Raw genomic sequence first — 24785 nt, forward strand, 5'->3', positions numbered from 1 at the left:
TGGAAGCTGTCCCCACCTGCAACTTCTCCCACCTACAACTACTCCTCCAACTAACCCAACACACACATGCACAGGTGCTGGAAAGATTTGCATGAGCCATGTTTTGCATACTTATCCCCCTAGTGGAAAGTACTGAAACTAGAGCTAACAAAAAAAAGGGACTGCTCCAATTATAATTATCAAAATTATGTGCTAGTATATATTAATAACCTTCCACTATAAAACAATACTTAAAAAAAAATGTACACTTTCTGCAGATAAGCAGTTTTAATTCTCCAAAAAGTAGGATTTCCAACCTAATAAAAGTTGGAAATTGTGACATAAAAGGATGAGAAATGTCTGTCCATCATCCATCTGGGGATAACATTCCCCCAAAATTAAACAGAATGGAATAAAACTTGGCATGGGGAGGGGGGGCAATGGTGAAGAGGCATGTTCAAAAGTGGATTAGTGGGTTCCAGTACAATAAATAATCCCCCTCTTACCACTTCCTTCCCAAAAAACCAAAATAGTCCAATGCATTTCTACTGTTCCTGCTTCTGCAGAACTGACATGCATATACAGTGAAAATAAACAGGGAATTCCTCCTTTCAAATTGCCTTTCCTTGTTCTCTATTGTCCCCACCCTCAAAACTGCCCCGCACACTAAACTGACTCCTGCAACTGCACCCACTTTCCAAAAATTACACTCCACAAAACTATCTCCCACATCACAAGCACACAGAGACAGAACAAGCCCACACAAGTATTCAGATACACACAGACAGATAAAACACCAAAGACACACAAGCAAATGTAGACATATGCACAAACATGTGCACAGAGGTTGGAAAGAATTCCATGAGCAATGCTCTGCATGCTTTCTCCACTTGTTTGGAAACAATAAGACTGGCAATATTCACTCAGGATGCACCATGAACTCAATTGTAACAACCGCAAACATTCTTCTATTACATAGTATTACAGATGGAAAACTATGAAAAACAAGTTCTGGCATATTCAGCTACCACTATGCTAATATTCTTTTAAGAAAAACTGCAACAAAACTATCCAAGATTTAATATATTCTAACAAGATGTCATAAGAACATTAATACATGCTGTGCTCAGTCAGACCAAAGATCCATTAAACTCAGCATCGTGCCTCTAAGAATGGTCAATCTAGGTGACAAGTACCTGACAAGATTCCACAGAATAGATCCACTCCTTATTGCTCATACCTACAGATAAAGCAGTGGCTTTTCCAAATCAGCATGGCTAAAAGTAAAAATATTTGCACTGTCTGAAACTTATCTGAATTCCTTCATAATCCAGTTTTGAATCCCTGTCCATGGGCAGAGTCTCATCTCATGGGAAGATAAGTCAGGAAACACCATCTTACACTATGCAATAGTTTATCAATCTTTCCTTACCTAGCACTATACTTACTTTGGCAAGTAAAATCCTTTGAACTGGTTCAGAGTCATCAAAAACCACAAAACCAAAGTTTGGCAGCTTTCCTCCTACACCTTTGGTATTGATGCGAAGTTCAACTACATTCCCATAACCTGGTGATAGAAAAAAAAATGTAATGTACTACCAACAACAAGGATATACTAAACTTTCAAAACCTCTCTGAAAAGAATTATTGTAATTAGCTAGGTAGATCCACTTCTGTCCATTTAAATCAGCACAGCCTCCTACTTCTGGTAAACTGACAAAAGTGCAACTCTCCACAAAGAAAAATTTCTCTTTAGCTTCAGCCAACATCACTGGGAATAAAATAGCTATAATGTCTAGCATCTCCCTCCCATTTTTCATGCCAGATCAACTGGATCATGTGACAACTCAGTGGAGGTGCAAGGCAAAGGGGGTGAGACACTGAATGACTGAAGCAGGAAGGTTTATTTGCTTTTGACAAAACATTTTTTTTTTTGGGGGGGGGGGGGGGGGGGGGGGAAACAACCAAAAACCTAACTCTGGCCACAGGCGACAATGCTAACAAATCAAAAAGGCTAACAAATCTGGTTGTTTGTCTCATCTGGTCGTGCTTGGAAAGTGAAATATCTAGACACCATAAATGCCATTGGTGGTGGGGATCCCACATTAGCTCTAGTCCTTACTAAATTCATGGCATGGCTCAAGTGGGAATGGTAGAACTGATTGGCAAGCATGATCATAACAGGATCAAATCTGCCATTATCAGTGGAAGGAGAATGCTACTGAAAACTCCTGTGGTAGCATTTAATATTAAAATGTGAAACTATGATAAAAAGAAAAATTTGTAGCCCATATAGCAAATTTGCGTTCAAGGCAGATTAAAAAAAAATCACATTCATAAAAAGAATGAGTATACAACCGTTTCCCAAGTCGGTCCTGGAGTACTCCCTTGCCAGTCAGGTTTTCAGGAAAACCACAATGAATGTGCAAGAGATTGATTTGTATATACTGCCTCCACTGTATGCAAATCTCTTTCATGCATATTCATTGCAGATATCCTGAAAAACTGACTGGCAAGGGGGTAAATCCAGGACCAACTTGGAAAACACTGGTATACAACATGAAACAGAAAATACACAAAAAGACAATTTCCCCAGTCCCAAACAGCAAAGTAACTCTAGCAGCCCTTAGCATGAAATCTAAAGTCTCATTAAAAAGGTATGCATTCACAAAAACTTTTGGGGGAGACTAGGCACATTTATGGGAGAGGCGCTGGGCTCTCGGGTAGTCCTAACTTTCGAGAGAATGTTGCTGAGTATACCCGGACATTGGAATATAGGTACACAAGGAGAACGATTACTCCTGAGTAAGGCATGCATGGTGGGAAAAAAGTGCGTCCTTAATCATTGGATAATGGACATACCTCCCTCTTACTGGTATTGGAGGAATAAGTTTCACCAGTTAATGCTATGGGAAGCACGAGGAGCAAGACTAACCCCTAAAAGACAAATGTGTTTCTTGCGTATCTGGGGGAAATACCTAAATATGATATCACCCCGAGCACGCAGCCATGTGCTTAATAAACTACCCTGGGAGACTGGCAACAGGCAGGATGGGGGGGGGAGGGGATTTAAGGAATAGAAGGGTAGAGTACGGGGGGGAAAGGGAGGGGGAAGTGACTCATATACATTATATCTGTGGAGTTATTGACCAATTCAGGTTGGGATATAGTGTTCTTATTATGTAATGTTTAAAGTGGTGAATGCATTACTTGGGAGGGGGAAGGAGGGGGGAAAAATGTAAAACAGTTTGGATCTGGAATAATATTATGTCGTTTATATGCAGCATGTTTGGATATCCCACATTTTGTAAGGTTGATGGATTGGAAATGTTTAACATGCTGGTTTATCAATAAAAATTGTTGAAATAAAAAGGTATGCATTCAAAATCCCTAGAACTGGGCATAATTCCTCTTCACATGCACAGAAACCAGCAACACATTCCATAATGTTGGCCTGACAACTGAAAACACTGTTGCCCGGCCACCTAGAGAAAACTAAACTGGTATTGCTAGTCAGAAGTTTGCTTACATGTGGACATTTAAAAGTAAATTGAAAGCCCGGATAAAAAAAATCCTCTATGCATTATAAACTTGAGTGTGATTTGATGATGAGGTTAAAGAAGCAGTTATAGCCAAAAGGAGGGCATCTTTCAAAAAAAAAAATGTAAAGCAGACCAAAATGAGTATGAGCACTGGCAAGTTAGATGTAAACCAGTAAGGCAAGTCAAAAGAGAATGTGATAAGAATCTTGCAATACAGGCAGAAACTACTATTTAACTTTGTCAAGTACATTCAAAGCAAAAAAGCTCTTGAAGCCAAATGCCCTGTCAGACGATCAAGGGTGGGAAAAACGTGCTCAGGGGGGACAACAGCAGAAAACTAAATTTCTTTGACACTAATTTCTATTCCACCTTTACCCACACAGTTCAAGGCGGATTACAACATAAGTTAAAGAAAACAAATATAATAAGTATAACAAAAAAAAAAGCAATAATAACCCATCAGGCTAACTACTACAATAAAAAAAAAAAACATTTTCAAATATTATAGAAATGACAAGCTGCAGCAAACCAGACAAGCAGGAACCAACAAAAAAAAAAAAATCATTAAAGTTAAATATACGTGGCCCTCAGTTGGCAAACCAGTGTTAATTGCACTAAAACCATGGTTGCTCTTTCCCAGTTCTGTCCACTCAGAATCAATTTAGCTGCAGTATTCTGTGAACTTCTAACCAATGAATCGGATTCTCAGGAGCAACCAAACAAAATAGTCTAAAGAAATATCAATGTCTGAACTGTATGCCACAAACTATAATTCAAAACTTCCAATTTACCTCAACAACCAGTGCATTTCAATGGTTAAAGGAGAGTCCACAGGGATTCCTAAAAATTTCAAAGATATAACCAAAGGGACACCATCTGAAATCATGAGGGCAGCAGGAGGCAAATCTTTATACCTCCCTCCAATCCAAAGCAAATTTGTTTTCTCTAATTTAAGAGAATTGAGGGACATGTGTACGTGATTAAAGCATGCCCTTCCCAGTCAAAAAGACAGTCCCAAGAACTAAGAAAAAAACATCCAAATACAGAAATTTTACCCAAAAGCAATTACAATGTAAACAATGCTGACCCTGTGGAACACCACAAGTAAGACATCAGGAAGCACAAAATCATCTTGCTATTTAACTTCATAAATTTGATTTCACAGAAAGCCACACAACCACTGTAAAACAGTACCCAAAATGCCCAGCTTGCTTAATTTCAGAAGCAGTAAATCATGATTTGTTAAGTCAAAGGCAGCCGATAAGTTATCTGCATTAAAACTGCCTAGCCTCTTTAAACAATGCTACAATGAGTGTCTCAGTGCTATGTAAAGTCCTAAATCCAGACTGAAGAATGCAGGAAATTATAGGAGGCCAAAAATGATCGAAGTTGAGAATTCACAGTAGACTACCCAGTTTACTGAGGATGTTGGGGTCATATCTAATAGCACAAGAAAGCATCAGAAGCCTTCAAAAACAGGACAAAAATTCCTTTATTCACCCAACTTAGGAGACAATCTTCAAAAAATGATCTGACACAGGCTGTGACATACCACTGCCGACTGGACAGCTTTTGTGACTCTACGTTCACTGACCCATTGAGGATACTGCAGAAACTCTACAGTTAGAACCTTGGATACATTATTCTTTGTTGTTAAACATTCCACATCACAACAAAGATCTACTTGATCCCTGAGGAAGGCCAATTGTGCCCAAACATGGCTGTGTCACCCTTCAGCCGTTGATATCCTCCTTATTTCTACCTCATTTTGTTGTTCGATTCTCATGGTCACTTGAGGTTTGCTCCTCCTTTTTGCATAACTGAAGAGTATCACCAGAATTCATAGAATTCACGTCAGAGTTCTGAAGGAATTCAAACATGAAACTGTTAACCTTTTACTGGTAATCTGTAACCTGTCATTTAAAACAGCCCATTACCTAAGGACGAGAGTGCCCTAAATGTCAGGTTTTTTTTTTTTTTTAAAGATGTAATGGTGATCCAGACATTGGTTCCAGGTAAAAATGATAGAAGCTATCCTTAAACAAAAACACGAAATGCAGTGTTGTACCTAAGCTTGGATGACACCAGGGACAGAGCACCCACCCCCTCCCCCTGCCTCCCTCCCCCTAAGAAGTTGCGTGGCTGCCAGTTCTGCTGGTCTCCTGCCAAGGAAGTTGACATCAGAGGGGATAGGGGACCCTGCTCAGTTCATCTCCTTACTGCCTGCACCCAGTGCAGATCGCACCCATTGCCCCACCCTTAAGTCAAGTCACTGACAAAATGTACCACATAGATAAATGAGTATGGATTTAGCAAAGAGGTCTTGATGCCTTTCCTATTATGATTAGCACAGTGGGCTGAGAACTGGGGGAATCAGGTTCGATTTCCACTGCAGCTCCTTGTGACCCTGGGCAAGTCACCTAACCCTCCACTGTCCCAGGTATAAGACTGGAAGTCCACTATGGACAAAGAAAGTATTTGGATGCAAGCGGTTTATATATTACGTACAGTCTGCCCAAGGTGGCCAGAGCTGCACCCGCCACTCCGTTTTGGCCCCAGTCACTCATTCCTAAACACTGTCAAGTCTCCACCATGCCAACCATATAGGCAGCCAAACATGATAGAGTCTTGGTTATAACCATATACCATCCCCAAGTATAGCTGACAGTATTCAACTTACCAGTCAAGATGTCCTCCCCTCCCCCCTGAGCTGCATGGCATCCTCACTTGCAGCACAAAGTGATCCACAACACTGGAATTGCTGAAGGTTCACCTGTCTTTGGCCATTTGTGGGACACAGATTGTAGAAGTCTGTCCAGCTTCAACCTTAGTTCCCACTACTATGACCACAGAAAGTGGTTTGTGAAAGACTCTAAAGAATACTAGATAAATGTGACATTGTACCAGTGGCGTAGCTAGACAGCCAATTTTGGGTGGGCCTCAGCCCAAAGTGGGTGGGCACAAATTTTTCTCTCTGCCCCGCCCCTTCCTCCCCCTATTCTCCACCTCTCCCCCAGCACCTCCCAACTCAAAATAAAAACAGAAACACTTTAGCTCATGAGGAAAGTGACATCCGCTATGCACATTTCTCAAGCTATCATATTTCAGTTAAGATTCAAAATAAAATAAAATGCCTTTTCTACCTTTGTTGTCTGGTCATTTTCTTTTTCCATCATGTTGATCCAGGTTCTCTTTTGAACTTACCAATCTTTCTGCTATTTCTCCTTCAAGCAGCTGCTGTCCATTTGTATTTTTCTCCTCTCTTGTTCCATTCCCTCACTTCACTTGCCTCTGACATATTGACCTTTCCATTTTAACTCTTCCCTCTATTTTTTCTTTTCTTTTCTCTGTCCACCCAAATTTTATCCTAACCCCTTTTCCTTTGTTTTACTTTTCAGATACCTGTCAGATTTCCATTTTCATTCCACACACTAGTTCTCCTATTCCCCATCTCTCTACTTCCCCAGCCATCCATTCCCTTCCATCTTCAATCTATTCCCCATTACCATATTTCTTTCCCCTGTAATCACCATCTTCCTCGCGTTTATTTCCTTGCCACCCCTTTGGCCTCTCCCACATGGTTCCACCTTTCCCAGTGTCTCTTTCCCTCCACCCTTCTAGCCCAGCATCTGCTCCCTCTCTTCTCCCCACCTTCACCCCCTCCCAGCATCTCCCTGTCACTTCTCTCTTTTGTCTTGCCCCCCTCTCCTGTGATCCAGTGTGGCCAGGATTTCCCCCACTCCTTCCCTGATGCCCATACACACATCCAGAACCTGTCCCTTCCCTTCAGCCCACTCCCCTTTGTCTTCCTCACCCCCCCCACACGTCCAGAACCTCTCCTTGCCCCCACACACGTCCAGAACCTGTCCCTTCCCTTCAGCCCACTCCCCTTTGTCTTCCTCACCCCCCACACGTCCAGAACCTCTCCTTGCCCCCACACACGTCCAGAACCTGTCCCTTCCCTTCAGCCCACTCCCCTTTGTCTTCCTCACCCCCCCCCCCCACACGTCCAGAACCTATCCCTTCCCTTCAGCCCCCTCCCCTTGCAGGGCGAGCAGACCACTGTCTTCCTCACCCTTTCCCATCCCCGCCGCAGCGCTTGTATTCGACGCTATCGGCGCTGCCTCCTCCACCTCACAGTCGCCGTCTCCCTATCCCCCCCCCCCCCCCGTGACAGCGTTTACAATTTGCTACCGGCGCTGCCTGACATCACAGACGCGGAGCTGACGACCTGCTCCAGACCAGGACCTTCCCTCTGCCCCGTGCGATCTTCTGCCCTGCGTAAACAGGAAGTTGAATCAGCGTGGCAGAGGGAAGGCCCCGCCCCTGGAGCAGGACGTTGCGCCGCGTCTGTCAGCTGTCAGGCAGTGCCGGTAGCAAATCGCAAGATGCCACGGGAGTGGGAGACGGACTCGGAGACTGTGATGTGGAGGCAGTGCCGATAGCGTAGAAGACAAGCGCTACGGCGGCGAGGGAGAGGGTGAGGAGACACGGTGACATCTGGGTGGGCCTGATCAAAAACTGGGTGGGCCTGGGCCCGTCCAGGCCCACCCGTAGCTACGCCCCTGCATTGTACACACACATATAAAATAATCCCTTCTTGACAGAACATACAGTATTTACAACAACACAGATTAAGAGATCAGAAGTTGAATTTATTATGGGGGAAAGAAAAATATGGATATGGTTATTAAACACGAGAATAAGGTGCTCTGATTTAAAAGGAGCCTCAAAAAGGTAGGCTTTTAGCCTGGAGTAGAACAGGACCACTAATGAAGCAAGACACACTGACTCACTCTGTTCCAGGTGTACAGCACAGCAAGAATGGAACTGAAGTTGACAATTGGGAAGAGCACTGTACAGTGCAAAGTTGGTATTCACTTACCCTAAAGCAGATCATGCTATTAATGCTGCAAGTACTGAGTCAAGGGGTGTGAAGCCTTATTCAAGATTTTCTGGTTTCTAATTCTTAAAGATACTTTTTGAATATTTCTATACTAGCTCTTTGATGTTGGAAGTCTAGGATAAGTTGGGTAGATCAAACAAGGAGAAATTTAGCCCTACTTGTTTAATTTCCTTTCCTTGGATTTTGCAAGATCTGTCCAGATGTGTTTATGCCATTCTGTCAGCAGATGGAGACAGACCACCACAATCTTTTGTGACATCACTGAACTAAAGGAGCGATAAGGCACTTATATCAAAGCAAATGTAATGAAGCCAAACTTTCACCAGAGAAGAGACAGGAAACATCAAGGGGTAGAATAAGGAAAATTCAGAACAATGTCAGAACAACCTTTAATTCCCAGGAGGATTCTGGAACGGTGTATCAGAATTCAAGAAAGAAAATTAAGTTAGAGCTAAATTTCTCCTCCCTTATCACTCTGACAAACCTGTCAACCTGAAGGACACCCAAGCACTTCTTTAGGCAGAAGAGAGTAAAGCTACTCGGAGAATGCCTGGCCTGAAGGTGCCCTCTTCCTTGGTGTGCACATCTAACCTGTGGTGCTTAGAGGGCCATGAAGACAACTTATAAAGGTCTAGCAGGGTGCTAAGGAAACTCCTATTTTAATGCACTTTAAACTGTAGCAGACAATAGAGTTTGAAAAATGAACACGAAGACACTGAGGTATTGTATGTTGTGCTTGCACTGCGGTATTTTAAAACTCTAGTCAGAAAATATAAAAAGCAAAATGATAAAAGTGTTCAGAAGATCATATACCCTCATTTGAGCCCATGCCACCATCTAAGACCCATTTGATTCAGGTCCATTTGCTCGCTAACAGGCAGAAGCGATGATTCCTCTGAAGTTGATTTGCTAAAAATTTTCATCCTCCATTTTTCTCCATGATAAATACATAAGACATTAAACCTGAACTATGATTTTCTATACCATAACATGTAGTACTACTGTCAAACTGCCATTTCTTAACAGATTTATAGTTAACCTTTCTTCTGCAGTTACATATTTTACTTGACGTTCTCTACTTTCTTCCCTTACTGATAATCAATAGAAATAGAATAAAATAAAACATAGAAAAGAAAATAAGGTGATACCCTTTTTTATTGGACTAATACATTTTTTGATTAGTTTTTGAAGTAGCCCTTTTTTTATTGGACTAATACATTTTTTCGATTAGTTTTTGAAGTAGCCCTTCGCCAGATCAGAAATAAGCAAATGTTGATAAGTAACAGTATATTTAAGTGAAACATCAAAGCATTTCAGAGACAGTCTAATAAAAAATGTATTTAGTCCAATAAAAAAGGTCTTATTTTCTTCTATTTCTATTGATTACCTTTAAAGTGGACTAACACGGCTACCACATCTTTCTTCCCTTACTGGGAAATCTTGTACATTGTTGAGGATGGTTATGACTTATTTTCTTAATCTTGTTTTTCTTTGTCATTTCATTTCCAGTCTGGTATGAGGATTTCGAGGAAGAAGAAACATGATTTCTAATCTGTTAGTCTGATAAATTATATAAATTTGAAAAAGTGTATATTGAAAGTTGGCCAGTGTTTACTTTTGAAACCATCTGACTGAATTAAACAAAACCCAGAAATGCCACTTACTCATGAAGAATTCTTTTAATTCATTTTCATCGATGTCATGTGGCAAGTTACCAACGAAGAGCTGGTGACTGTCAGGATAGCGAATTATACGACGGTTATCCAATTCACCTTGTTCCATGTCCCCTCTGCCTAAAATCCATTTAAAAACAATAAAGTTAGCTTTGAAAATGTTTGATCTTTAGCACTTTACATACATCTATAGTGGAAAGCTAACGCTTGTGGCTTTTCAATGTCTTAACTCCTAATTAAGTACAAAGCATCTGGTAGACATAGGAACAGGCACTGGAATTAAGCTTTATATATCAGTTTACTCAAATTTGCCAGATTTTATTAGTTTATACATTGCTAGAGGGGATTAGAACCAGGGAAAAGAATGGCGGACCATTTCTCCTTTAAATCAAGGTACTGATTTTTCTCAGTCTAGCCTATTAAATGCTTCTTGTCTACACTAACACATTTAAACAATTTGCTACAACAGCTGGAGCTCTGACGTTCACACTCGACCCGAAGGGAGACTAATTCGATTTCACAGAATTCATTATGTCTGCTCAGTGGGTCTCAAATGTGGCGTGTCAGGGGTACGCCCCAGAATTTGTTGAACTTGTTTCTGAAGCCTTTATGGCATCAGCCTGCAGCTCCTCCCTCAAGAGGTGGGTAGAGGTTACTCTGCAGCAGTTACTTTAGTAGGGTCCAAGGAGCCAGTTCCAATTGGAATGGGGCCAGGGAAGCCATTCAATCTATTTTGTGACCCCAAAAAGGTTGTGATCCAAATCTTGGATCTAAAAGGGGGCCAGCGCCTCTCTCTGAGAGTCTCACAGTTCTGGGTGGAGATCTCTGATCAGTGATATCCCTCAGTCAGGCCAGGCAAGCGTCTTACCTTGCTGGACTTGACAGAGGAGTATCTTAACAAGTGGTTCCTGCACGTCTGCATCCTAGGCAGGTATTTCAGTTCAGAGCTATGCTTTTTGGGCTGTTGACAGCACTATAAAACTTTTCCTTGATCATAGGATGGTGGTGGTGCATCTCCACAAACAGGGAATCCAGGTGCATCCCTACTTGGACAACTAATCCAGGCTGATTCAGAAACAAATCCAAAGGCAGTTCCATTGGAAGTGATCCATCAAGAGGCTTGGGTGGTTAGTGAATTATGTCAGAATCATCTAGTACCCCTCCCAGGACTTACAGTACCTTGGAATATGCTTCAGTACCATGCAGAGAACGGTACTTATCCTCAAAGAGTGCACAGTGAAGTTGCAGATTCAGAAGAAAGCTGTGAGCACAGGAGGCCTGGGACTACCTATAACTAATTTGGGTCCATGGCAGTGACACTGGAAGTGGTGCCCTGGGCCATGGGTGTAGCCAGACCTCGAGGTGAGAGGGGCCAGAGCCCAAAGTGTGTGTGGGGGCACATTTTGGTTCGCCGCCACAAGGTCCGCCCCCTCCATCGCTCCCCACCCACTTCCGCCACTGTACATATCTCAACCCCCGGTAGCTGAAACACCGCCGCTGCACACACTTTGGCTGATGGAAGTCCCCAACCCCCACCAGCTGAAGCCATCGTCCAGCACTGGTCTCCAGCGCCGCCGCATTGCCTACCCTACTCTCTCTTCCCCTCATGTCTGGCACGCTCGTTTTAATGAAATTGAGCATGCAAGCTCAATTTCATTAAAACGAGCGTGCTAGGGACCCCCGCCAGCCAAACCAGGGGCCCAGGCCCTCATGGCGCCCTGTAGCTACACCACTGCCCAGGGTGAGGGCCCACGTGACCACTGCAGAGGGCACTGTCATCTCACTGAGCCCTGCAGTACCAGACGTTTGACAACCATCTCCAACTTTCTGGGCCACTTTCTCAGGAGTCTGGCTTGGTGGGGCAATCCCAGCCATCTGCTCAAGGGGTTCCTTCTGGATCCTCCACATCAAAGAGGGTGGGTGTGATCACTGATATGAGCCTCCAGGGCCAGGGAACCTATAGCCTAGGGAGGCTTACCCAGTACCAGTGATCACAACTGGAAGCATCATGGTCAAGCAATCATCTAAAGTGAGGGCCTTTCCCATAGCACTGCAATGGTTTCTTCCCCTGTTAAGGGGCAAGGAGATCCAAGTCATGTCCAAAACATCACCGAGTAAGGGGTAACCTGGAGAATGGTGGCAGTTCTGGAAGCCAGTTGGCTTTACAGATGGGTGGAGCAGCACCTATTATCCACCATGGCAGTACCTGCACACACTGCACGGTCAGAACGTGCAGATGGACTTTCTCAGCTGGAACGTGCTAAGACTCATGGGAGTCGGAGCTAAACATCTCCACCTTTTCAGCTCCTGGTGGATTGCTGCCCCCCCCCCCCCCCCCCCCCCCCACCTGTGCTTTGACCTGATGTTGCTGCATCGGAATATGAAGTGTTCCCTAATCTTAGCAGGCATGAAGACTCTGGTGTAGACCTGGCCACAGCAGGAGCTTCTATACATGTTTCCTCTCTGGCCCCCGATTGGCAAGGCATTTGTTTCTCATGATCCTGGTGGCTACTTCAGTATCACTTCTTGCTACTTACTAAGTAGTATCTTGCACATCTTAGCTATTTTAATTCGTTTCTGGCTATGGTGTGCCACGCTGCTATGTTTGTCTTGTATTACTGTGACACATCAGATCAATAAATGAAAAGCAAATGTCTCTAGAGAAGTGCAATAGGACCTGACTCAGCAGAGTAAGCCAGCTGCAGTTCCAGTTTACATACTGGAAAGGGTTTAGAACTGCAGCACTGTGGCAGATTTTCATTTTACCAAATTTGAAAATATCCTTTATATTTACAGCACAACATATATGGTACATGAATGCAACTCACCTTTAACCACCAATGAGAAAGCATGAGCTATTATAGAAAAAAAAACAAGATCAGACCACTCTACCTCTTCTATTCTTTCAAACAGGCCCTAACAGCAATCTACATGGTTTGTTTTTTTTGGAAACAATTACCTGGCCTCAGTCCTCTTGGAGGAAAACTTGGCCGCTCTCGAGGACGCTGTTCCCGCACACGAGGAGGCTGAGCCTGAGTTTCAGGCTTACTTTCAACCCTTGGCTGGAACAGAAGGAGAAAGTATTATAAGACAATACTATTTACAACAGAAAAGTAACTAGGCAAAACTTAATACCTGGCATAAGTAATCATCACAAGGGAACTGGACTAGCGTTTTAATTACAACCATGCAACTAGAAACTGTCTTGTACACAAAGGGTACACCAGCCTCTGCTTTAAACACTGGAATACCTGAATTCTTGTACTTTAAGCAAACAAAAATATTAATACTGACCAGTAGTAGCTGGTGCTTATTTTTACCTGTCTCAAAAATGAAAGATTGGCTGCATCTCTACATGGGACTCATTTCTACACAGATGTTACAGTGTCTCTCAACAGAATTATTCCCTCAAATTTATCTACTTGCATACTTGTTGGTCTTACAGGAGAAAAACTACAAGAAACAGAAATCAAAAGGGTAAATAGTCTCTTCTGTTAATACTCCATTCTTTTGAGACTGTTTAATCTCTTCTCTTTCACAAGGCCCCATGTAAGCATTATGTACCTTTAGAACACTAATAAGGAATAAGCTTGGGAACCAGTACCATTTCAATTACTGTACTTTCTAAGATGCATTCTGCATGCATAAGGTTGCTGTACCAATGAACCCCAAGATATCATAGCAACAGGAAAGAGTAGTTACTTACCTGTAACAGGTGTTCTCCGAAGACAGCAGGCTGCATATTCTCACAAGTGGGTGACGCCACGTCGGCCCCGGAGGATTTTAAAGCAAAATCTCAAAATCTCTTTACGGCGTTCCGTCGCGCGAGCGATCGTACTGCGCATGTGCGCACACCTATTCCCGCTCGCCGAGCGGACACGCCCCTCAGTTATATCCAAAAGATGGAGGAGACAACTCCAAAAGGGGAAGGTGGGAGGGTTTGTGAGAATATGCAGCCTGCTGTCTTCGGAGAACACCTGTTACAGGTAAGTAACTACTCTTTCTCCAAAGACAAGCAGGCTGATATTCTCACAAGTGGGGTATCCCAAGCTTTCAGGCTTACACAACAAACAGTGGTCAATAGAGTCTCGCAACGGCGAGGCCAGAATAAACATTGACCCGAAATATCAAAATGAGTGTAGCCTGGAACAGAACAAACATGGGCTTAGGAGGGTTGGAGTTGGATTCTAAACCCCAAAGAAGTTCTGCAGCCCCGACTGCCCAAAACCGACTGACGCGTCGGCTATTCTGCTGAAGGCAGTAGTGAGATGTGAATGTGTGGACTGATGACCACGCCACAGCTTTGCAGATCCCTTCAATAGTGACTGATTTTAGATTAGTCACCGATTCAGCCATGGCTCTAATTTTGTGAGCCGTGACATGGCCTTCTAGAGTCAGTCCAGCTTGGACAAAAATGAAGGAGATGCAATCTGCCAGTTAAGAAGAAATGATGCGGTTTCCGACAGCAACTGGCATTAAAAGAAATAAACAACTGGGCGGACCTTCCGAGGGAGCTCGTCTGCTCCACGCAAAAAGTGCGCAGCTTGCTTTCGCCAGGGCTTGTAAGATGAGGGAGAAAGCATGTTGGCAAGACAATTGACTGGATCAGATGGTACTCTGATACCAGCGCCAGTAAGAACATTGGCTGCATGCGGAGAACTACTCTGTTAAGATGAGAAGTAAGGTAAGGAGCTTGAGCTACTAGAGTCTGAAGCTCACCGACCTTTCGAGTTGAAGGAACAGCCACCAAGGAGAATGACCTTCCAGGTCCAATACTTCAGATGACAGGAATCCAGTGGCCCGAATTGAGCTTGCAGCAGCTGGATGAAAACGACATTGAGACTCCAAGATACTGAATAAGGAGTGATAGGGGCTCTGACCGAAGCATAAGAGCCAACTTGAAAAATTATTGTGGGTGCTAAGCCCAACAGAAATAATCCCCCTTAGATACAGACAAGGAATTCTCTCAATACTGTGGGAGAAGTAAACGTCATGAAGTGGACAGCTGAAGGCTGACGTTGTACACGTTGATGATAAGCTCTTATTGCACGAAGATGAATACAGACCGAGTTGGTCTTGAGACCAGATTCAGACAGGTGTGGAAAGAACTCAAGCAAGGTCTGTATAAGACTAGAGGCAGGATCTAGGACCTCGCTGTCACACCAGACGGCAAACCTCTTCCATGAAAAGAATAACACCTCTTTGTGAAATCTTTTTCTGGAAGCAGGCAAGAGTCGGGAGACACTCTTCTGGAAAAGTCAACGAAACCTACACTCTGAACATCCAGACCGTGTGAGCCATAGATTGGAGGTTGGGATGTAGAAGTGCCCCCTCGTTCTGCGTAATGAGAGCTGGAAAACATTTCAACTCCAGAAGAAGAGGGAATCGTATCTGACGTAGCTAGAAAGGAGCAATCAGAATCATGGCTCCACAATCTTGCTTGAGAATCAGCAAAGTCTTTTCCATCAGATGTATGGTAGGATATGCATACAGAAAACTTGTCCTCCAAAGAAGGAGAAAGGCATCCGATGGTAGTCTGTCGTGAGCCTGCAGCCTGGAACAGAACTGAGGGACTTTGTGATTGAACTAAGTTGCTCAGCCTGTCGGCCAGACTGCTGTTTACGCCAATTAGATAAATGGCTTGGAGAAACCAAGCCGCGTTGGCGAGCCCACCGCTACATCTGCATGGCATCTTGACTCAGAGGACAAGATCCAGTACTCCTTTGTTATCGAGTACATCACAACCCGATTGTGTGGTTGATTAAAATAATTAGGTTGGATAGTCAGGAGGGATGCAACCTTCGTCAGCAGCTTTTGACTGAGTAAGGTGGACTGGACACCTCAGAATCAAAATGGAGAGAATTAACCACCTCTGAGGGGAATTCCGAAGACTGGCGAACAGTTGGGTTACATCCTCTAGATGTGCAAAAGTGTCAAGGGAGTGACGTGAACTGTGGAAGCCATGTGTCTAGAAGTCTCAATATTACTGTGCTGTAATCTGTTGAGACGGGCAATCAACGTGGTAAGGGAACACTTGCACTCCCAGTCCATGAAGATACGCTGCAACAACAGCTAGGCACTAGGAAAAACATACTCTGGACGCAAAGTGAGTAGAAGTATCTTGTAAGTCCAGAGAGCATAACCATTCGTTTTCCTGAAGTATGGGGAGAAGGATGCCCAGGGAAATCATCCTGAACGAAATCTGTTGAGGCCCCTTATGTCTATGATGGGACGGAACCCACAAGGAAGGACCTGGGATAGAAACTCAATCCTTCTTACCCTTGTGGAACAGGCTCGACTGCATTGGTACTGAGAAAGGCAGAGAGTTTCTCTACAAGTACTCACTGTTGATGGAAGCTAAAGGATTAAACTTCCAATGAACAATGTGGAGGGTTTGATTCCAGACTGAGAATGTATCCTAACCGGACTATTTGAAAAAACCCCCCGGTTGGAGGATATAGAAGTCACCTGTGGTGGAGAAAATTTGAACTTCCCCCCGACAGGCAGATTGGCCGGTACGGACATTTGTTGCCCCTCTCTGGTTCCTGCGGAATAGCTGCAGGAGCCTGATTAGGTGCACGCCGCTGACTAGAACGAGCGTGCTGATCTCTTTAAAGAAGTTCCGAGATGAGGAAGTATATGCACAGCATATCAACAATTTTCTGCTGAGTCTCCTCCTCCAGGTGAGAGGCACACAGTCATGAGAGTCTGCGCATCACCATACCTAGAGCAGAAATCTAGGTGTTACAATACAAGTGATGAAAACGCCATTGGACAGGAACTTGCGACACTTGGAAAAAAGATGTAGCCTACCCCGGTGGGAATGCTCATAAATATCTGGCAGGACTTGGTCTTGGATGCGATCATGCCAGCCTGGTACGCCAATCTCCAAAGGAGGCTAAGGATGTATGCTCTGGCCTCGGGGGCGCCGAAGCAAGTTCTTAGAACTGCTATCAGTTCTGAGTTGAAGATGGTAGTCCAGGACCTCGAGCATCTGGCATTGGGCTGATTGACAATCTCCATTGCAATGTGTCAAGACAAATAGAGGATCTAGAGGATTCTCAGCAGAGAAAACCCCATGACCTTCATGTTCATCAGATGAACCATCATTGAACTGAGCCAACTACTCAAACAGAGCAGGTCAGATGCAAACATTGACCAGTATAGAGCAACTGTCATACATACAATTCTAAAGAACAGCTATGGAAAAATATGTTCTCCTGTAGCAAAATGGCTGTTCTTAACATGCATTTCTGGGCCTGGAAGCCAAGGTATGGAGGCGCGGTAAGTTCTACGAGCGAACACCCATACCAGAGGCAGCATCGGTGAAGGAGACCAGTTGAAAAGCTAGATGCCGCGGGAGGCGGTAGCATCCATGGCGTCCAATGGTACCCATGGTCTCGAAGCCAAGGACAACATCTGGCAATGCAAGGGAATCGAAACCAGACTGCCAGATGACTTCCATAACAGAGATATGACCGATGGTACTGATAGTACTCATGGCACCGACGGTGCCGATGATACACATGGTACCGATGACCCCCGGTACCAATGGAACCCATGGTACTTGGTACCGATGATAGTCATGATATCTGGTATCGATGGTACCCATGATACCCTAGTACCGAAGGGACCCTTGACATGTGGTACCGATGGTACCCATGATATTCGGCACCAACAGCACCGACGGTACCTATGGTACACATGGTATCGACGGTGCTCAAGACACCCGGTACCAATGGCACCCATGGTACCGATGGTACCTGGTCATGATATTTGGTATCGACGGTACTCATGTACCGACGGTATCCATGATAGCTATCCATGGTACCGACGATACCCGATACCGATGGACTCGTGATACTCGGTACCGATGGGCGATGATACCTGTGATCGATGGTGCCCATGATATCTGATGCCGATGGTGATACCTGGTGCCGACGGTGCCCATGCACCGAAGATACTCGGCACCGATGATACCCGGTGCCGATGGAATCCATGGCACCGATGGTACCGACGGGACCCATGGCACCGACCATGGTACCAATGTTCCCGGTACCGATACTCCTCGGTACCGACGCACCGGTGACATTCGGCACCGACGGCACCCATGGTACCGATGATACTCGGTACCGACGGCACCCATGGTACCGATGAAACTCGGTACCGACGCCATGACACCCGGTACCGATGATACTCGGTACCGACGGTACCCATGACACCCGGTACCGATGATACTCGGTACCGACGGTACCCATGACACCCGGTACCGATGATACTCGGTACCGACGGTACCGATGATGCCCGGCACCGACGGCACCCATGGTACCGATGATACTCGGTACCGACGGCACCCATGGTACCGATGATACTCGGTACCGATGGTACCCATGACACCCGGTACCGATGATACTCGGTACCGACGGTACCGATGATGCCCGGTACCGATGCGGTGTATCGACGTCCAATGCCAGGATACCTCCATAATAGAGGGAGCAACGCTCTCGGCACCGACTGATGTCTGAAGCCCGAATACCTCCATAACAGAGGGAGCAAAGCTCTGGGCACCGATGGTACCGACACCCGCTGATGCGCCCGAATGACCTGCCAAGCAGGAGGCGCCGAGGCAGGTGGAGACCTACTCGATGCATAACTATACCCAGCGTGCATCGGTCTCTGTCGGACTCCCTGACAAGTAGCATAAGTCTCGTCTTTGAGACACTACTTGCGCTTCACAGGGAGATGATCCGTCCTTTGGGCATCCCTGGCAGAGTAGAATACGTCTCGGTACTTTGAGACACTACTTGCGCTTCACAGGGAGATGATCTGGTCCTTTGGGCATCCCTGGCAGAGTAGAATACGTCTCGGTACTTTGAGACACTACTTGCGCTTCACAGGGAGATGATCCAGCCCAAGACACTTCCGCCGATGCGTCCGAATGACCTGCAGAGCAGGAGACGCCGAGACGGGTGGAGACTCACTTCAAAGGTTACACCACTGATATTGTGTCACCAGGCTGCCCATTCAGTGGCTGTGACATACACCTTCACCATGAAGCAGGCTCTCACAGCTCTCGAGAGCAATTTGTATAAGTTTTAATAAATGGATCAAAAAATGTGGGCTTGTTTTATTTGCTGGCTAGAGAGAGCCCACAGATAACAATATACCAGCACTTTTCAAGTAAAAAGAAAAAGAGAAGCTTATAAGCTTCGTTGAGGCACAGCCCCTTGTGACTCTGGCAATTACTTAAATTTTTTTCTTGCCTCAGGTACAAAAAATACCTGTATATATAAGCCACAATGAGCCTGCCATAAAAATAAAAAATAAAAAGAGATTTACTCCGAAGACCTGAAGAAAACACGAAGCCCTAACGAACTCCGTGTCTCCTCAGACGCGGAAAAAGAAAAACTGAGGGGCGTGTCCGCTCGGCGAGCGGGAATAGGTGTGCGCACATGCGCAGTACGATCGCTCGCGCGACGGAACGCCGTAAAGAGATTTTGAGATTTTGCTTTAAAATCCTCCGGGGCCGACGTGGCGTCACCCACTTGTGAGAATATCAGCCTGCTTGTCTTTGGAGAAAAAAAGTTACAATTGTGGCATAGCATATGAAGAACTGATCAGTAGCAAAGCATTACAAAAAGAAACACACAGTGGTTAGTACCTTCATTTTTTGATCAGATTTTTAACAGCACTCTTAACAGCCACAAAAGCTTGGTTGCTTGATAAGTATTCACAAGACACTGGCATACAACTGTGCTGATCTGAATAGGGCCAGTTCATCTGTATAATCATGGTTATAGCAAACACCAAAGCTGTTTCCAGTACTTAGGGACTAACTGGGCCATTCCTGATCAAAGCTTTCTCCTGATACTCATTACAGGTGGTACTGCTTAAAGCAAAAATAACCGCCTCTCCCCCCCCCCCCCCCACACACACCTTAAATGTCTGCCTTGACAAATATAAGCTTCAAAGGACAAATATAGTGGGAGCACAACTACAGGGACTTAAACCAATACTCAAATCACTTTCTCAGCCTCTTCTGTAAAGTGAGGTCCATGGAAAGCTATTAAAACGCCAGACAAACTCAATACGGCTCCCCATTGATTGCCAGCAAGTACTATTTTTTTGTTTGTTTGTTTCATTTGTACCCCGCGCTTTCCCACTCATGGCAGGCTCAATGCGGCTTACATGGGGCAATGGAGGGTTAAGTGACTTGCCCAGAGTCACAAGGAGCTGCCTGTGCTGGGAATCGAACTCAGTTCCTCAGTTCCCCAGGACCAAAGTCCACCACTCTAACCACTAGGCCACTCCTCCACTCTATAGGAAATGACTAACATTTCAGTGGATGCCACTATATGGAGTGAAATTACAAGTACGCTACTGGAGCTCTACAGATCTTTATTTGTTTTTGTTAAAATGTAAAAGGCAGAACAAAATTAAAAAGAAAAAAAAACCTAAAATGTACTGTCTTGAGAGATCAACTTGATTTGTGTATGCAATGGATCTTTTACATCAGCCACCTTGTGGCAGGTTTCCTAAGCATTCCATTAAAAATAAAAAGCATAAATTTTATTTGTAACTCAAATTTGTATCTACCCATCCAACCTGGGCTCAGGGCAGCTTAGAGTCAGTCATACTTAAACAAAAATGAAAACCAACAAGAACAGACATGTAATTCTTCCAATTCTAACCAATACATGAACCTATACGATTCAAAATTGCTAGGTAAATCAAATTCAAAATAAAGTTTAGTTCTATTTTTGTTTAAGCTGCCTGACATTTACATAGAGTGCATTATTAGACATAACAAATGTGTAAAATTTTAAGCAATTACAATTTTTGTACAAATAGCTTTAATCAGTTTGTGGAGGAGACAATCTAATGCATTCACAGATTGGTTACCTGTGAGGCTGGTGCTTTAACAACATGGGGTGGAATTCCAGAGGAAGAAACAGTACCACTAGGAGGCAGGTTTTTACTGGTCACTGAAGCCCAGGAGAAAGCCTGCAGGAAATGCAACAAATCTAGGCTACTAATAATGAAAAACCATATTTCTACAGGGAAACTAGATTTTGAAGATGCACCATCTGTAGCAGCTTTTAGTAATACACTAGTAGCTAATGTAGCTTGTATACGTGCATGATCAATACACACAAAACCAGCCTTTAAAAAGTCATTTTTCTCATTAAAAAAAGAAAAACAGCAGGGAGCTGTAAGTATTTTAGTATCAGCCAAATTATGCAAAGTAGACATTGAACACATTAGGTCATGCAAATAGGCTGCTGGGTTTTCATCTCCCCCACCCTTTTAACCATAAGCTTACCCTTTACATGGTTTACATGTCTAGACATACAAGTGCATGAATTATCTATTACAAAGGGTATGTGCACACCATCTCTGCTGCCATTATGCTATCGGAGAATGCTAAGGGAAATGCAGAAACTTGGAAACTTAACGCCACCTCCTTGAGCACTTCCAATATCATAACTATTGGGTTCTTGTAGTTTTGTTGGTGTTTTATGTTTTACGTGATTTTAATATAGTACACCACTATGATTTTTTTTTTTTAAAGCTAAGCAGTGTAGCAAATTTAATAAACATGATCCCTAGTGTCACAACAAATTCCCACCATGGTTTGACCCTTTTATAGTTCTGTTTTCAATATCCAATCAGTAATATGTGACATTTTAACACCTACTAGAAACAATAAGTAAATAAAAAAAAACCCAAAAACTAGTAATGGACTGGTAAGACTGGAACCATTATCAATCAGTACATTAAAGGAGCTTACCTCTACAAATAAAGGGAGAACTAGCACTGTTGCACTAAGGTGATCTTTAACTAGCCTGGATTCAAACCACCTCAAACATTTACCATTTTAAGTTTTTGAGGTAACCCCAAATGTCCTACTGTTAAGCAGGGGCATAGCCAGACTGCCGATTTCGAATGGGCCTGAGCCCAAGGTGGGTGGATATGGAATTTGACCCCCCCCCCCCCCCCCCCCGCTCAGCTTCTACTCTCCACCACTTCCCCCACATGCCTGCAAACCCAAAATATTAAATACCTGAACTGGCAGGGATCCCCAAATCCTGCCAACTGAAGATATTCTCCTCCTCCAGCAACCAGCACTCTTCCAAATGGCAGCCAGCAGCACTTCCCTCAGGCTGCTGCTGGCAGGCTATGCATGTGCTCAGTGCTTGCATATGCACGAAAACTGAGCATGTGCAGAGGGGATGGTGTAAGTGGTGGCTTGAGGAAAGTGCCGACAGCTGCTGTTTAGAAGAGCATTGGTTGCCCGAGGAAGAAGTCTTCAGTTGGTGCAGTTTAGGGATACCTGCCAGCCCGAGTCCAAATTGGTTGGGCCCTGGCTACCCAAACCCACCAATGGTTACGCCATTGACTGTTAGATATACATTTTGGAGTGTCAGCTAGTACAGCTAGGGGCAGTTTTTAAAGTTCTTAACAAGCTATAACAGTCTGAAAAGTTATTGATGAAGTAACTTTTTTTTTTTTTCTTTAGAACACCTTATTTTTGCAGTTTTGGCATTAGCCAAGCTAACACAAGTAAGTGATGGTCAGGGGTGCTTTTGAAATAGCAAAGTTACTGATCATAATTTTGCTATTTCAAAAGCACTTCTGACCATCACTAACTTGTGTTAGCTTGGCTAATGCCAAAACTGCAAAAATAAGGTGTTCTAAAGGAAAAAAAAAAAAGTTACTTCACTACCAAAGACCACTTTTTGTACAGATCCGAATATTTACTTAAGCAGTGCCATTTTGGTGGTATTTTATGAATTCAAGTTAGGTCAAAAGGTTTATCATAAATTTGTCCTTTAGAATATCTAAAAAACTGAAACAGTAGTTCAGAATATTGACCTATAATTTTCAAAACAAATGATCTCATACTTAGGTTTCACAAAAAGGAAACTGGATGTTCAGCTAACCTTTGGTGCCTCTTGGGGTAAAGAAACAGTTTCTACAGGAGGTGGAGAAGGAGACTTCTCTTCCCGCTCTTCCAAGTTCTTTTCCTCTACTTCACATTTCAGTTCCTCTGATTTTGGTTCCAATTCTGGTTCAGGCTCAGGCTCATGAACAGTTTCTTCCAAAGGTTCCTCTACTCCATTACTGTAAGGGAATAATTTTGCATTTAACCTACTAGTTTATTTGAATAAAACTAAATTTACTTTCTTGTCAGAGGAAAGTTTATTCTTTGGCATTTAGAATATCACCCCTCCCTAGGGAGAGAGATGTTCCTGCTGTGGTCTGCAGGAATACAATTTCAGCATCAGCCATTTCCAGCACAGGGATTCTCCCAGTGAGGTGCCCCCTAATATCACTTAGGCTTCTTTGGCCTTAACAGGAAGCAAAGCATAGATGGAGCAAGGACTCTCCTGGCAGGCGAGTGTAGTCTATTACAGGTACTCCTGGGGGAATTCTGTGTAACTGTGCAATGCGGAATTTGTGCCAAATTCCCATCCCCACAGGATGTGAAGAATTCAGCATAGGCATGGGCAGCAGTGGCTCTACTCACTTTCTCCCCCCCCCCCCCACCATCACTAAGCTCCCTCAGCAATAAAAGGAAGTGACCCGCAGCACCTTGGGTCACTTCCTCCTCCTGTGCTGGCTTCCACCTGACTCTTTATGTGAACCATGGGACAGAAGGAAGAAATGACCCAACATGCAGTGGTTCACTTCCTCCTTGCAGTGAGAGCTCAACTAGGGAGGGGAAGAGAGTGAGCAGAGCTGCTGCTGCTGCTGCCATCCATGGCTGAAATGAGAAGGGTCGATGTATTCACAAAAAAAGCAAATCTCCATAAGGTACACAACGTGCAGCAAGACAGCGAAGATGACAAAAAAATTAAATGGATGACGTTCCAGTCAGTAAAAACAGTTTATTACAAATAATTCTGGACTATACAGATGGTTCTGGACTTGACACAGCTGTGTTTCAGCCAGATGGGCTTGCATCAGGAGTCTGGTACATCAAATAGGGTCATTCACTTGCTAAATTGTCACAATGTAAGGAAGTAAAGAAGTGCATGCTCTGGTCTTGAAAAAAAAAAACCTCGGCAAGCAGTATTTCCGAGAATTCTTGAAAACTCTTGGTCATGTGGGGGTTACAGGGCAGTTTTTATGGTGGGTAAAACTTATCTATACTAAACCCTTGTCTATTCTCCAAATCAATGGGGCCTATAGTGATAGCTTTGAATTGGTGAGAGGCACACGACAGGGATGTGCATCATCTCCTGTTTGCTTTGGCTATGGAATCCTTTGCTATACTGATATGGACTAGGGCCAACATACATGGTATCGTGGGGGGAGGCCTTATGACACAGCTTTTATTATTTGCTGCTGATGTGCTTCTCACTTTAGAAAGTCCATGGGTGTCACTTAAGCTATAGAGGACTATGGGAGGGCCTCAGGATTCAAGATAAATTTGATGAAGTCTGAAATTCTAAATATATCTTTGGGGGAAGGAGGATATTACCTGGATATAAGCTCAATACCCCTTTCAGTGGTCCCATAAGTCTTGGAAGTATCTTGGGGTTCAGTTAATGGCCAAAGGGGAGATTTTATAATGCTAACTACCTGTCTTTGCTGCGGGTGATTTGGTCTGAACTAGATAAGTGGGATCACCTTCATCTCTCTTGGTTGGGCAGGATCCAAGTGATCAAAATGATGGTG

The 24785-nt window shown here is 44.0% G+C and overlaps 1 protein-coding gene across 2 annotated transcripts in view; it reads right to left on the reverse strand.

Moving 5' to 3' along the window:
- The window catches only part of G3BP2 (G3BP stress granule assembly factor 2), a 111395-nt gene that overhangs the window by 4143 nt on the left and 82467 nt on the right, over window positions 1-24785 (reverse strand). The window contains exons 7-11 of one of the 2 annotated variants that reach the window (XM_030190656.1): window positions 23045-23225; window positions 21003-21104; window positions 13060-13162; window positions 10092-10220; window positions 1428-1546 (exon numbers count right to left, since the gene is read on the reverse strand). In XM_030190656.1, coding sequence (XP_030046516.1) covers window positions 1428-1546; window positions 10092-10220; window positions 13060-13162; window positions 21003-21104; window positions 23045-23225 — 634 coding nt within the window. The remainder of the gene's footprint in view (window positions 1-1427; window positions 1547-10091; window positions 10221-13059; window positions 13163-21002; window positions 21105-23044; window positions 23226-24785) is intronic. The other variant, XM_030190657.1, reaches the window with a different exon arrangement.

This window comes from Microcaecilia unicolor, chromosome 2, assembly GCF_901765095.1.
Source record: "Microcaecilia unicolor chromosome 2, aMicUni1.1, whole genome shotgun sequence".
Taxonomy (NCBI): Eukaryota; Metazoa; Chordata; class Amphibia; order Gymnophiona; family Siphonopidae; genus Microcaecilia; species Microcaecilia unicolor.